Genomic DNA, 12,636 nt, shown 5'->3' on the forward strand with positions numbered 1-12,636 from the left:
GGCAGAGGCCGGGCCTGCCCTTCGGTTCCGGGTCTCCGGGCGCCCTCACCCCGCATCGGGCCTCGGGCTTTTCTTTGGTCCCGATGCCCCGCGTCACCTTCCGTTCGGCTGTCCTGGGCGCGGCTGAAAGGAGGCCTGCTCCGAGTTGCAGGCCCTGCGGCTTGTTTCCTACTAGGAGTATGCGGATGTAATGCGCACTTGCAGAGCTACCTTCTCTGTTAGGCGAAATTTTGAAAACGCATGTAATGCCACGATCACAGCAGGTAGTCTGGTAAGTAAGTATGTTTAACAAGCCGTGTAGGTAGGTGGGTGATTACTCTCGAGGAGTAAGTGCAAGTAACGCCTGGCTGTTACCGTTAACTGGGCGGAGTGGTAAGGATTGCCAATTTGGCTCCTCCAATACTTACTTTGGAAAATAATGATGTTTGAGAAGATAGTTATATGACTTCAAAGATTCCTGGCCACTGTTCTTAGAGAAACACGTTGTGCGTAGCTCCCAGAGGGTACAACCAGGGACAAATGGGTGTGACTTACAGAGTTGGAGGATGAATTTACAGTAAAATACAGGAAGAACGGATGGTGTCAGAATGGAATGTCAGGTCTTTTGAAATACCGACCTCCCAGGCCCTGGAGCTGTTGCTGTGGAATATAGATCCTGGATGAATCCATGTCTGGAGAGTGGTCTGGATGAGATGCTGCCTTAAGTTCTTTTCCAACCGTAAGATTCCATGGTAGTTTCGGAAAGGTGATAGTTGATAAAAATATGACACAGCTGCCGTCCTGTATTTCACGGATCTGCCCTTCTCTGTGCCTCATTAACTTGGGGTGGGTGGGGACTTGTTAAATGGGCTCTAGAGTCCAGTTGCATTAGGCCTGTCCTTTTTTTTTTAAATGTTCTGCAGAGAAAGAAGAGTTCATGCTGCAGTAAACTGCTCTAGGATAGGGACAGGCTTGGGAAGTGGGGTGGGTGGGAGTATGTTTAAGGTATTGTTCCTATCCTAAAGCAGTTGAGTGATTAGGACATAGTAATTTAATTTTCCTTCCTTAATTGAATCCGGGCAAAAAAAATCTCCATCCCTACTTTTTTGAGACACCTGGAAAGTTTGTGAATATAGGATTGCATGGTGTTAGTGAATAAAGGAAACTGCTTTTAATTAGCAGTCAAGTCAGTTATTAAATGATTTTAATCAATAATTCAGTCAACATTTGTGTCAGTGTAATCTGTGAGCTGTGTGGGGAACGCAGGGGGGTTGTGGTGGGTGAGATGAACCAAATACAAAATGAGTAAAACTCAGTACTGTCAAGAATTAATTATCTGTTGAAACATAATTGTAAATCAGTAATAGAGTTGGTACAGTAATGTACATTGAGGAAGAAAAGTGGGTGATGTTTTAAATATTTTTGTTTTGGAGATGCATTTATTGATGAAAATGGAGTCTAAACACATAAACTTTGTAACTATAATTGGGAAGTAGTTGTGCTACCTGTTAGCAGTACTTAGGATAAATTGTCCAACTTTTGAAAGGACTCACATTTGTGAAGTTTTTGTAAAACTTAATGTCCATAATTGAATTTGCCTGTTTTAAAACTTCTGCTATAAGTGCTTATCATTATAGTTTACATCAAAGATGAGTATCTAGAGTTTACTGGAAAAGCTAGCAAATACAAATCTACTGGAATTGCATATTTTGGAATGGGAAGATTTCTGGAATAACCCATTTTGCAAATAAGGAAACTGAGGCGCAGGGTGTCTCAATTACTTGATCATTGTTACACGGCTAGTATAATAGCCAGAATTAGAATCAATACTTGACTTTTCCTTCTCATACTTGAACAAGAAAAAGTGGGAAACTGAATACCTATTGTTGTCTGTTATCTTATATGAAATATTGGGAAATAATAGAGATAAGCCTTGTAATAATCTTAGACATGTCACAAACCTTAGGTCCCTTCTAAATGATTTCATAAGTGGTGTAAGATTTTGATAAGAAACAAGTTTAAATTGCAGAAATTTGCTACTAATCACAGAACAGTTAAAAGATTTTTGGTCATAGAGTCCTTTGATTATTAGGCTTTGCACATCGGCTATGTAATAGATATTAAGTCTATAATGCTTCTACGTATAAATACCCATACTTAGAAGCCGAAGCCTATATAACTGGACAAGTTGCCAGTTCCTTCTGATTCTTGTGATTATTTGTCCAAAAAGTATATTTAAAAGAAGTTGGAATGTTGGTAGTGTTAACTAACGTTAAATGATTTTTTTCTATATGAGGAAGTACACATCTTTTATACTATAAACGTCTTGTATACATTTTATTTCTTAAGTTCTTATAACGCTCTCTCTAAAGAATAGAGATATGGATAATGAATTACCACTTTCACAAGTAACATGTTTTCTTACATTATCAAACTGGAAGCTCCATGAGGGCCAGGAGTATGTCTTGTTCACCAAGTTCCTGGTGTACAGTGATTGTGTGGTTGTAAATCATTGCAGGTTGGAATTCATTAAAAACTGACTAGTTATGTGACATTTGCTATTGATGTCCAAAGCTAAGTTTCAGGGTTTGAATTATATATGTACACACACACACTCATTCAGGCAAGTACATATAAATATCGACAGGCAGTTATGTGTACACACACATATGTATATTCCCTGAAGCTGTCATGGGGGAGAGTGACCACAGAAAAAATGCCCTAGAAACCCCAGCTATTTTGAGTCTTCCCAGCCTAGGTGCCAGCCAGACATGTGAATGAGCAAGTCTTCAGATGATTCTAGCCCTGGACACTACCTGCAGGCATATGGGAGGGAGACCTACCTCGGTTGAGCTCCAGAACTATAGCAATGATAAATTATTGTATTGTTTTAAAACACCAAGTTTTGTGGTGGCATGTAATATATACATCAGTAGATAACCAGAACATGTATATATTTGCTTTATTGGAAAAAAATTGGTTTTGTGTTTTGGACTAGGTTTTGTATATCATATATTAATTACCCTTGTTATTAACAGTTTGTAGCAGGTAAGCTTTATTAGAATCTGGTAGGAAAGGGCTTACAGGTTGAAAAACTCATTAGGAGATTCAAATAATTGCCCTCCTGTTTCCTTCCCCAAACTGATATTTTTATCCTAAATGCCTCTTATCAGAGGTGAAGAAACTGGAGCGCAGCCTGGGATTTTCCCAAGGAGATCTAGCTCTTACATGATAACCTGGATTTTCTTAATTCCAAGTCTCTTTCCCCTATGTGTCATATTTAAGTAAATAAGTAAGTGGCTTCAGTGATAGAGAAAAGCAACTTAAAATATGGTCATTTAACCCTGCCTGTGTGGATAATGGTTAAGTGTCAATCCATGAACCCTCAGGTCACTGGTTTGATTCCCAGTCAGGGCACATGCCTGGGTTTCATTCTTGATCCCCCGTAAGGGGCGTTCAGAAGGCAGCCGATCGAAGATGTTTCTCATCGAGGTTTCTGCCTCTGTATCCTTCTCCCTTTTCTCTCTCTAAAAATCAATAAAAACATATATTTAAAAAATATATGGTCATTTAGCCCTGGCTGGTGGGGCGTTGCCCTGTGCACTGAAAGGTTGCTGGTTCCCTGGTCACTGCACATGCTGGGGTTGCAGGCTCTATCTCCGGGAGGAGTGTGCAGACCAGGGGTCCTCAAACTTTTTAAACAGGGGGCCAGTTCACTGTCCCTCAGACCGTTGGAGGGCCGGACTATAGTTTAAAAAAAAACTATGAACAAATTCCTATGCACACTGCACATATCTTACTTTGAAGTAAAAAAACAAAACGGGAACAAATACAATATTTGTATTTGCATGTGGCCCGCGGGCCGAAGTTTGAGGACCCCTGGTGCAGGCAGTAGATCCATGTTCTGCTCTCAACATTGATGTTTCGCTCCCTTCCTCTCTAAAAATCAATTTTAAAACACTTTTTTAAAAATGTGGTCATTTATATCAGGGCCAGATAGTAATATTTTAGTCTTTATGTAAAGGGCCAGATAGTAGTATTTTAGTCTTTATATGGGCTCTGTCATATGTTTTTCTTTGCGCCCCCCCCCCCCTTTTTTTAACACAACCTTAAAAATACAGAAACCATTCTTGTGCATCAAAAACAAGCCATGGGCTGAACTTGTTCTACAGATCTTAGTTCGCCAATATTGTAATAAAACGTTAGCTTATTACAATGGACTATAATACAGATAAAAATGTATACACCATTATGTGAAGATGCTATAGTTGATGTTAAAGTAAATTTTAGATGCTATAATGTTGGTAATACAGAGCTTTCTGGTACATTAATTTGAAACTAATCTGGTGCATGCTACCTTTTCATAATTTGCATTTTTGTTGTCCTTGTACTTTGTTTAAAGGTCTTTTTAATGTTCCCCATCTAATTTAATCCTGGATTTAGAAAGCCTGAACTCTAGACTCATATCTGTCTTTTCTAGACAAGTAAATTTGGTCAACTTGAACTTCTATTTATCTGCAAAAGAATAGAAGATAAAACATACCTTATGTGTTTCATATGATATGTAAATATGATAATACATGAAGGTTATAAAGTGTTAAAAAAGCAAGGATTGGTTAATATTTGTTGTCTTAAGAATGTGTAGGTGCTTTCTAAAACTGAAACTAATCTCAGAATTTTACTTGTTATTTGTTACATCTTTTTTAAAAAAATTCACTTTGATAATACGGAAGCCATGAGTTAGTCATGTCTGAAATTTAAGTTGATTTAAATGAAACTACATAGTTTTTTCATTATACTAGATTTGGCATATATAAAGTGTATGATTTTATTTGAAGGTTCAAGCTTTTGGGTTGATATTTCTAATTAAGAACTAGTGATTTCATGAAAAGAAGTAGAACTGTATTTACTTGCTTATTTTGTTGTGATAGTTTTAAATTTGTTTCTACAAATATATTATGTCAAGATTTGTTGGGACTCACCTTTTTATTTTTTATTTTTATACTGACTAGAGAGCTTTTACCCAAGAATTATTAAATATCTGCAAAACTTGGACTTTTTCTATCAAATTATATGTTTTTATTTATAGTATAAAGTCTAAAGTTATGTTTGCTACCATTTAGGTCTTGAGGGATTTAATTTTCTTCTAGTGAAAACAATCCAGAAGGTGAGAGGAGCCTTTCTGGTTAGCATATTTTGATTTAAAAGGATAAGTTAAACATTTAAAAATCCATATAGTATATATTCATTTTAGTAAAATGATAAAGTACAGATAAACATTTTATCACCAAAAAAACCAGTTGCTGTACCATTTCAGGCATATGTAATTTTCAGATGTTTTTAAGTAGGAACTAAGTCTAACTCCAATGTTACTTTTTCTGTATCCTACCTAGCCTTGCTTTTTTCCTTTATCACATCTACATTAACTGTTTTATTTCTCTTCAGTCACTCATTTCTGTCACCCTTTGGGGAAATTTGAATCCTATCTAACCTGCTTATAGCCTCAATCAAGTTAACCCTTGCTCTATGAGGGACTTCGCTTTTTGACTGTAGCCACAAATATAATTGTTCTATCTCATTAGTTTGCATGACTTTTTACTTCTCTTTGCGAGATCTTAAATCTGAAAAGTATTTTTGATACTGGAATAAGTCCATTATAAAAAATTAGTTTAAAGCAGTAAATATTAGCATGTATTTCTAAGATTTACTTTGTCCTACTGGACAGAGTGAGGGTGGGAATGGGGTGACAAAACCAAATTATATGTTTTCATGGTCACTGAATAGTATGTCAGTTATAGCAGTAGTTTCCTTGTCTGAACAAAGTACACTTTAAAAATATATATATTTTTATTGATTTCAGAGAGGAAGGGAGAGGGAGACAGAAACATCAGTGATGAGAGAGAATCATTGAATTGTTGCCTACTGCAAGCCCCCCTACAAGGGATCGAGCCTGTATCCCAAATATGTGCCCTGACCAGGAATCGGACCATGATCTCTTGGTTCATAGGTCAGTGCTCAACCATTGAGCCATGCCACTTGGTCTGAGCTACACTTTTTATAGTCTATACCAGGGGTCCTCAAACTTTTTAAACAGGGGGCCAGTTCACTGTCCCTCAGACCGTTGGAGGGCCAGACTATAGTTTAAAAAAAAACTATGAACAAATTCCTATGCACACTGCACATACCTTATTTTGAAGTAAAAAAACAAAACGGGAACAAATACAATATTTGTATTTGCATGTGGCCCGCGGGCCAAAGTTTGAGGACCCCTGGTCTATACCAGTAGCCTCAAACGTTTTTGATTGTGTTCTTGCAACTTTATTTTAACATTATTTCAGATAAACAATAGCTATAAGAATAGTACAAATAATTTTCTTGTACTTTTTAGCCATATTCCACAAATGTTAACATTTTACCACATTTACCTTTCTAATTCATATTCCCTCTTGATCTTAAACATTCTCTTTCTATACAGACACACCTTTTTTCTAAATTGTCAATTGAAAATGTGATGCTTCTTTGTCCCTAAAAACTTAAGTATGTATTTCCTAAAAATTAGGACTGACTTTTACTGAACTGTAGAATGTGTACTGTCAAAATCAGGAAATTAACATTGATGCTATAATTTACAGACCTTATTTAGAATTTATTAGTTTTCCCACTTAGGTTTTAAATCAAGTGCTGTATTGTCACTTTAGTCTCCTCTAATCTGGAGTACTTTGTTTTCATGACATTAACATTTTTTGGATGTCTCTTAATTTGGGTTTGTTTGATGTTTCCTCATGCATGAGTTTAAATTTTGCATTTTTCATAGGACTGTCACAGAATTGTTCTATTCTCAGTGCCCCATACCAGGAGGTCCATGATGTTGCTTTGAGCACCCATTATTGATGATATTAACTTTGATTACTTGATTATGCTGGACTCGGCCAGCTTTTCTCTTGGTAGTCAATAAGTACCTAGCGGGGAGTACCCAATCCTTGATAAATGCATGTTTATAAGTTATACACATGTATTTCCATGCTAATTTGTGCACATTTTAAGCAGTTACACAATTTATAAATTAAAGGATGAAATACAAATATAAAAGTTCTGACATTTGCTTTTTATACCCCAGTATATGCTTTTATACTCTATGGAGTATATACTCCTGGCTTTGTAAAATAAGGTTCTGTCATATCTTTTACTTTGTATGATTTTATAGGAATTATTCTTATGTCTTCATCCTGAAATAAGTTCTTGAGGTTATGTTCCTATACTTCTGTAGCCTCAACATAGTAAGTACTTGAAAATAAATGCTTTAGTGATAATGATTTTCCTTATTTTGATTTTCTTGTTTTCAGATGGAGAACTTAATGTTTTAGATGATATTTTGACAGAAGTACCAGAACAGGATGATGAACTGTATAATCCAGAGAGTGAACAAGATAAAAACGAGAAAAAGGGTAAGATTTATATTTTTGTTAAAATAAGTGTATATAGAGATTTAATTTCTTAAGAAAGTGACTTTGCTTTTGTACTTATTTGAGGCATTAATACCTAAAGCAAAATCATAAACTGAGGTACCTAATTCCACATGAATAGGAGTAATGTGTTTTTTCCCCCCCTTCAAATGTGTGAAATATCCCAAATAAATGAATTTATTCCAAGGTTTGAAAGCTATATTTTCTTTATGATTAACTTCGGAATAAAATTATTTCAAAAGAAGTTTTAAGTGAGGCTTTTTTCCTCTCTGATATTTAGTATTTGTTAATCTTTGGTGAAATAAATGGAATACTTAAACACTTCTCTGTATATCCTTTTAAATTGTGTTTTTAAGGATCAAAAAGAAAAAGTGACAGAATGGAATCTACTGACGTAAAACGACAAAAGCCCTCTGTTCATTCAAGACAATTGATTTCTAAGCCACTGAGCTCATCAGTTAGCAATAACAAAAGAATAGTTAGTACAAAGGGAAAGTCAGTTACGGATTATAAAAATGAGGAATATCAAAGGTCTGAAAGAAACAAACGTCTAGAAGCTGATCGGAAGATTCGTTTATCAAGCAGTGCCTCCAGAGAACCTTATAAGAGTCAACCAGAAAAACCTGGTCTCCGGAAAAGGGATCCTGAAAGGAGGACCAAATCCCCTACACCAGATGGTTCTGAGGTAGTAAATATTATTTTTGATATAAAACAAAGCAATTCTTTTTGAGGCTTTAGAACTATTTATTCACTCTGACCTTGTCTGTGATATGACTGCTGATTTCCTTTTTCTTTAAACATCAGAGAATTGGGCTTGAAGTGGATAGGCGTGCAAGCAGATCCAGCCAGTCTTCTAAGGAAGAGGTGAACTCTGAAGAATATGGCTCTGATCATGAGACTGGCAGCAGTGGTTCTTCTGACGAGCAAGGCAACAACACTGAGAATGAGGAGGAAGGAGTGGAAGATGTGGAGGAGGATGAAGAGGTAGAAGAAGATGCAGAGGAAGATGAAGAGGTGGATGAAGATGGAGAGGAGGAGGAGGAAGAAGAAGAAGAAGAGGAGGAGGAGGAAGAGGAAGAAGAATATGAACAGGATGAGAGAGATCAGAAGGAAGAGGGAAATGATTATGACACTCGAAGTGAAGCTAGCGACTCTGATTCTGAATCCGTTTCCTTCACAGATGGGTCTGTCAGATCTGGTTCAGGCACAGATGGATCAGGTACTATTTGTATACAAAAGTTTGTCCCTTTTTAAAAAAATATATATTTTACTGATTTTTTACAGAGAGGAAGGGAGAGGGATAGAGAGTTAGAAACATCGATGAGAGAGAAACATCAATCAGCTGCCTCCTGCACACCTCCTACTGGGGATGTGCCCACAACCAAGGCACATGCCCTTGATCGGAATAGAACCTGGGACCCTTCAGTCTGCAGGCCGATGCTCTATCCACTGAGCCAAACTGGTCAGGGCTTGTCCTTTTTTTTTTTTTATTTAAAAAAAAAAAATTGACCTGATTGGTTTTATTCTTGAACTGTAAAATATTTGAGGAGATGGAGGATGTTAAGACTATCTTGTGATTTTTTTATAGTTAATTATAAGCTTTTTGAGTATTATAAATACATTTGAATAAGTTGTACATACCTTTGTAAAGGCATTTCCCAGCTTGATTGTATTATATTATAAATGATCATAAGTGTGATTGTTTCTCGGAAATGTATTTTAGGTCTTAATGTTATAAATTCTTAGATTTTCATATTACCAACAGCTTATTTAAACACTGATGTACTTGAGTGTTTTCATATGGCACCTGTGCACTAGGTATTATAATGTTTCCATGTTAAATGCCTTTAGATTTTCATTATGTGGCAATAGAAATGGAAACAATTCTCTTTCTTTTGGGAGCACAAGCTTTTCATTCAATTTTGTATCTGTGTTGACTGACTGGTGCAAGGTCTCCAAAGGGCTGGGTGGAAAATTCTTGTGGAGAGATTGGGTAAGAGCCATCTTGGGTCATTCCTTTATTACTGCAAGTCCTACCACTATATCCTTATTTGATCCATGCAATGTAAATGTAGCAGTGTTAAGTGCTTTGGGGGAGATATTCAGAGAGTTCAGCAAAGAGAGGTCATGGTACTTAAAGAGCTTTGACCACTATATGAAGATTATACTTTCACTTCTGTCTTATTTAAAGATGCTGCCAGCACTGCTACATAAACAAAATGTACTAAACATTGAAATACAACAGTAATTTTATTCTTTTGATATATAGGACAGTTACATATTTATTGTTATAGAATTCTACTACCTTAGTGGTATATTGTTAGTAAATCATATTTTTGTTAGAATAGATGATAGAGCAAATGGCCAGCTACTTTCCAGTGATTGAAAACTGAAGTACTTTCAACTTTTTTTTTTTCCCCATTGACTCCTTCCACCCTGCACCCACCTATTCCAGTGCTTTCAACCTTTTGCTCACGAGAGTTTTAAGTTTGGGAGTTTAAATAGGTTTTTGAAAGGAGTTAGTTAAATTGAATAGATGAGTAGGTGGGTTTGATATAAAAAAGTTTTTGAATACTGATGGGATATACCTTTTATAATTTACTAGAGGCCTGGTGCACAAAATTCGTGCACTCGGGGTGGGGGTGGGGGAAGCAGGGATCCCTCAGCCTGGCCTGTGCCCTCTCACAGTCCGGGAGCCCTTGGGGCAGTGGTTCTCAACCTTCCTAATGCCGCGACCCTTTAATACAGTTCCTCATGTGGTGACCCCCAACCATAAAATTATTTTTGTTGCTACTTCATAACTGTAATTTTGCTACTGTTATGAATCAGTGTAAATATCTGATATGCAGGATGTATTTTCATTGTATCAAATTGAACATAATTAAAGCATAGTGATTAATTGTCAGGGCCAGCCTGACAGGTTGAGCCGGGCTGAGGTAGGGAGGTGGGAATTGAGAAAAGAAAGAAAGCCAGGAGAGCGGGATTGGGAGGACTGCAGCTCAATCGAGGAACTGCAGCAAGTTTATTAACCACACAATGCTTTTTATACACAAGACACTGAATAGGAGGTCTGTCAAGAGGAATGTATTCTTTGTTCCTCTTAATCTCTAAGGGAGGGACAGAGCAGAAGGACAAATTCTCGGTACAGCAAATCTCAGTAAATAGTTACAGACTTCTTGGTAAGCCATGAAAGGCTGTTCTCATTCTACAAAGGTTGCTCTCATTCTACTGATAACTGCCATCCAAACAAGTCTGGGAAAACTGTGTGGGTAAGGGTCCCAGCCTTGCTAGCCCCTTCAGGTGCAAGGACCATGTCAGCTTACACCCAGTCTAAAACAATTAATCACAAAAACAATATGTAATTATGTATGTGTTTTCCGATGGTCTTAGGTGACCCCTGTGAAAGGGTCATTTGACCCCCAAAGGGGTCGCGACCCACAGGTTGAGAACCGCTATTCTAAATGATGCTGATACTGTAGCAAGGTACTTAATAATACTTTATATTTTTGTAGAGAAGGTATTTCAAATAGAATGATATCCAGTAGTTTTATAAAACCTTGATTTCAAACTTACTAGAAGATATATTTTTCTGTCTATATATGAGCGATACCTGGAACTATTTACTTTCACTATTGAAGGACAATTTGCAAATTTTTATATATATATATGTATATATCATCCTTAGTGAACAGTTCATAATGGTTAGATGCCTACATATTACTCAGAGGAAAAATGAAAAGAAACATGCTAGGATTTTTGAAAGAAATGATGTAAAAATATTTTAAGGAGGTTTTAGTTTTTTAGTTTCATGTGGATGTCTTATTCATTCATTCAGTGAACAGTTGCCTACTATATGCAAGGCACTGTATAGGAATGTGTAGTCGGTGAATGAAACAGAAATGCTTTAGAGAGATAATTTTGCATGCGCACACACATTCTCTGTCATTGTATACTAAAAGATTCAATCTATTCAAAAAGTTAGGTATTATTCAAAGCCAGCAAGCCTGGAAATAAATTCATTTCTCTATAGCTTGTTATTTGAAATAATAATTTTGTCCCCATGCTTGCTAGCTATAAATAGTCTTGGCTTGGCTTTGTAATTGTTCGATTATGTGCTGCTTTGCTCTCCCTTTCAACTCTAAATTAGGAAAATCAGTGTCATTTTCAAGCTTCTTGTTACATCTATTTGGAGAAGTAGTTATTAGTAAATTACAAAGGGAAAGATGCTTAAACTAAAAGAAAAGGAACTTAGGATGTCTTGGGAGTTTTCCATATTAAACCTAGAATCCCCTTTAAAAAATAGTAATAAAATTTCTTTCCGAAAAATTGAAAATTGGCTCAATAAGAATAGAGGTTAGGGTTTGTACTTCTAAGTTACAAGACATACATTTGAAACTAGTTTCTACCGCTCAGTAACTGTGGGACACTGGCCCCATTATCTTAACCACCCCTCTAAATTGAAGTTTCCTTTTCTGTTAATGAGAATAATGGCATTGTGTATTGCAGGAGCTTGTTGGGAGGATTAAGGGAGGTAATTTATTTAAAGCTTTAAAATACTCTGTCCTATATAATAAAAGAGAAACACGTAAATTGAGCGTCCCTCCGCTACGCTCACCAGCCAATCAGGAGTAAGTATGCAAATTAACCCAACAAAGATGGCGGGTTACTTTGCATACACAGGCGCCGGGCAGAGAGCAGAGCAGGAGAGCCGGCAACTTGGGGGGACATGGCTCCCTCGGTCACTCCCCCAAGCTGCCGGATGGAGAGCAGAGCAGGAGAGCCTGGCAGAGAGTGGAGCGGCTTGGGAACTTGGCTCCCCAAGCGCCAGATGGAGAGCAGAGAGGGAGAGCTGGTGGCTTGGAGGACTTGGCAGAGTGGGAGGCTGTGGGATGGAGACAGAGCAGGAAGGGAAAACCAAGAGCGCGGGGAGCACCAGGAATTCTGGGAATAGTAGTTCAGGTGGCAGCCCCAGGACCTGAAGTGGAAGCCTAGAGCGCGGGGAGCACCAGGAATGCTGGGAATCGTAGTTCTGGCGTCAGTTGGATCTCCTAGACCAGTGGTTGGCAAACTGCGGCTCTTAGGCCCCTTGAGTGTGGCTCTTCCACAAAATACTGACTTCTGTGCATGAGCCATGAAGTTTCAGTTGCATTGTACATGCGCGCCCGCACGTGGTATTTTGTGGAAGAGCCACATT

At 37.4% G+C, this 12,636-nt stretch overlaps 1 protein-coding gene across 4 annotated transcripts in view; it reads left to right on the forward strand.

Annotated features, from left to right (window-relative positions):
• Positions 1-71: 71 nt before the first annotated feature.
• Positions 72-12,636, forward strand: part of YTHDC1 (YTH domain containing 1) — a 31,238-nt gene continuing 18,673 nt past the window's right edge. Inside the window, exons 1-4 of one of the 4 annotated variants that reach the window (XM_014541812.1) lie at positions 72-271; positions 7,323-7,424; positions 7,799-8,127; positions 8,247-8,661. In XM_014541812.1, the coding sequence (XP_014397298.1) occupies positions 7,822-8,127; positions 8,247-8,661 (721 nt within the window). In that variant the 5' untranslated portion in view covers positions 72-271; positions 7,323-7,424; positions 7,799-7,821. The remainder of the gene's footprint in view (positions 272-7,322; positions 7,425-7,798; positions 8,128-8,246; positions 8,662-12,636) is intronic. The other 3 variants (XM_014541814.1, XM_014541813.1, XM_014541815.1) reach the window with 3 other exon arrangements.

Source organism: Myotis brandtii, unplaced genomic scaffold (assembly GCF_000412655.1).
Source record: "Myotis brandtii unplaced genomic scaffold, ASM41265v1 scaffold28, whole genome shotgun sequence".
NCBI lineage: Eukaryota > Metazoa > Chordata > Mammalia > Chiroptera > Vespertilionidae > Myotis > Myotis brandtii.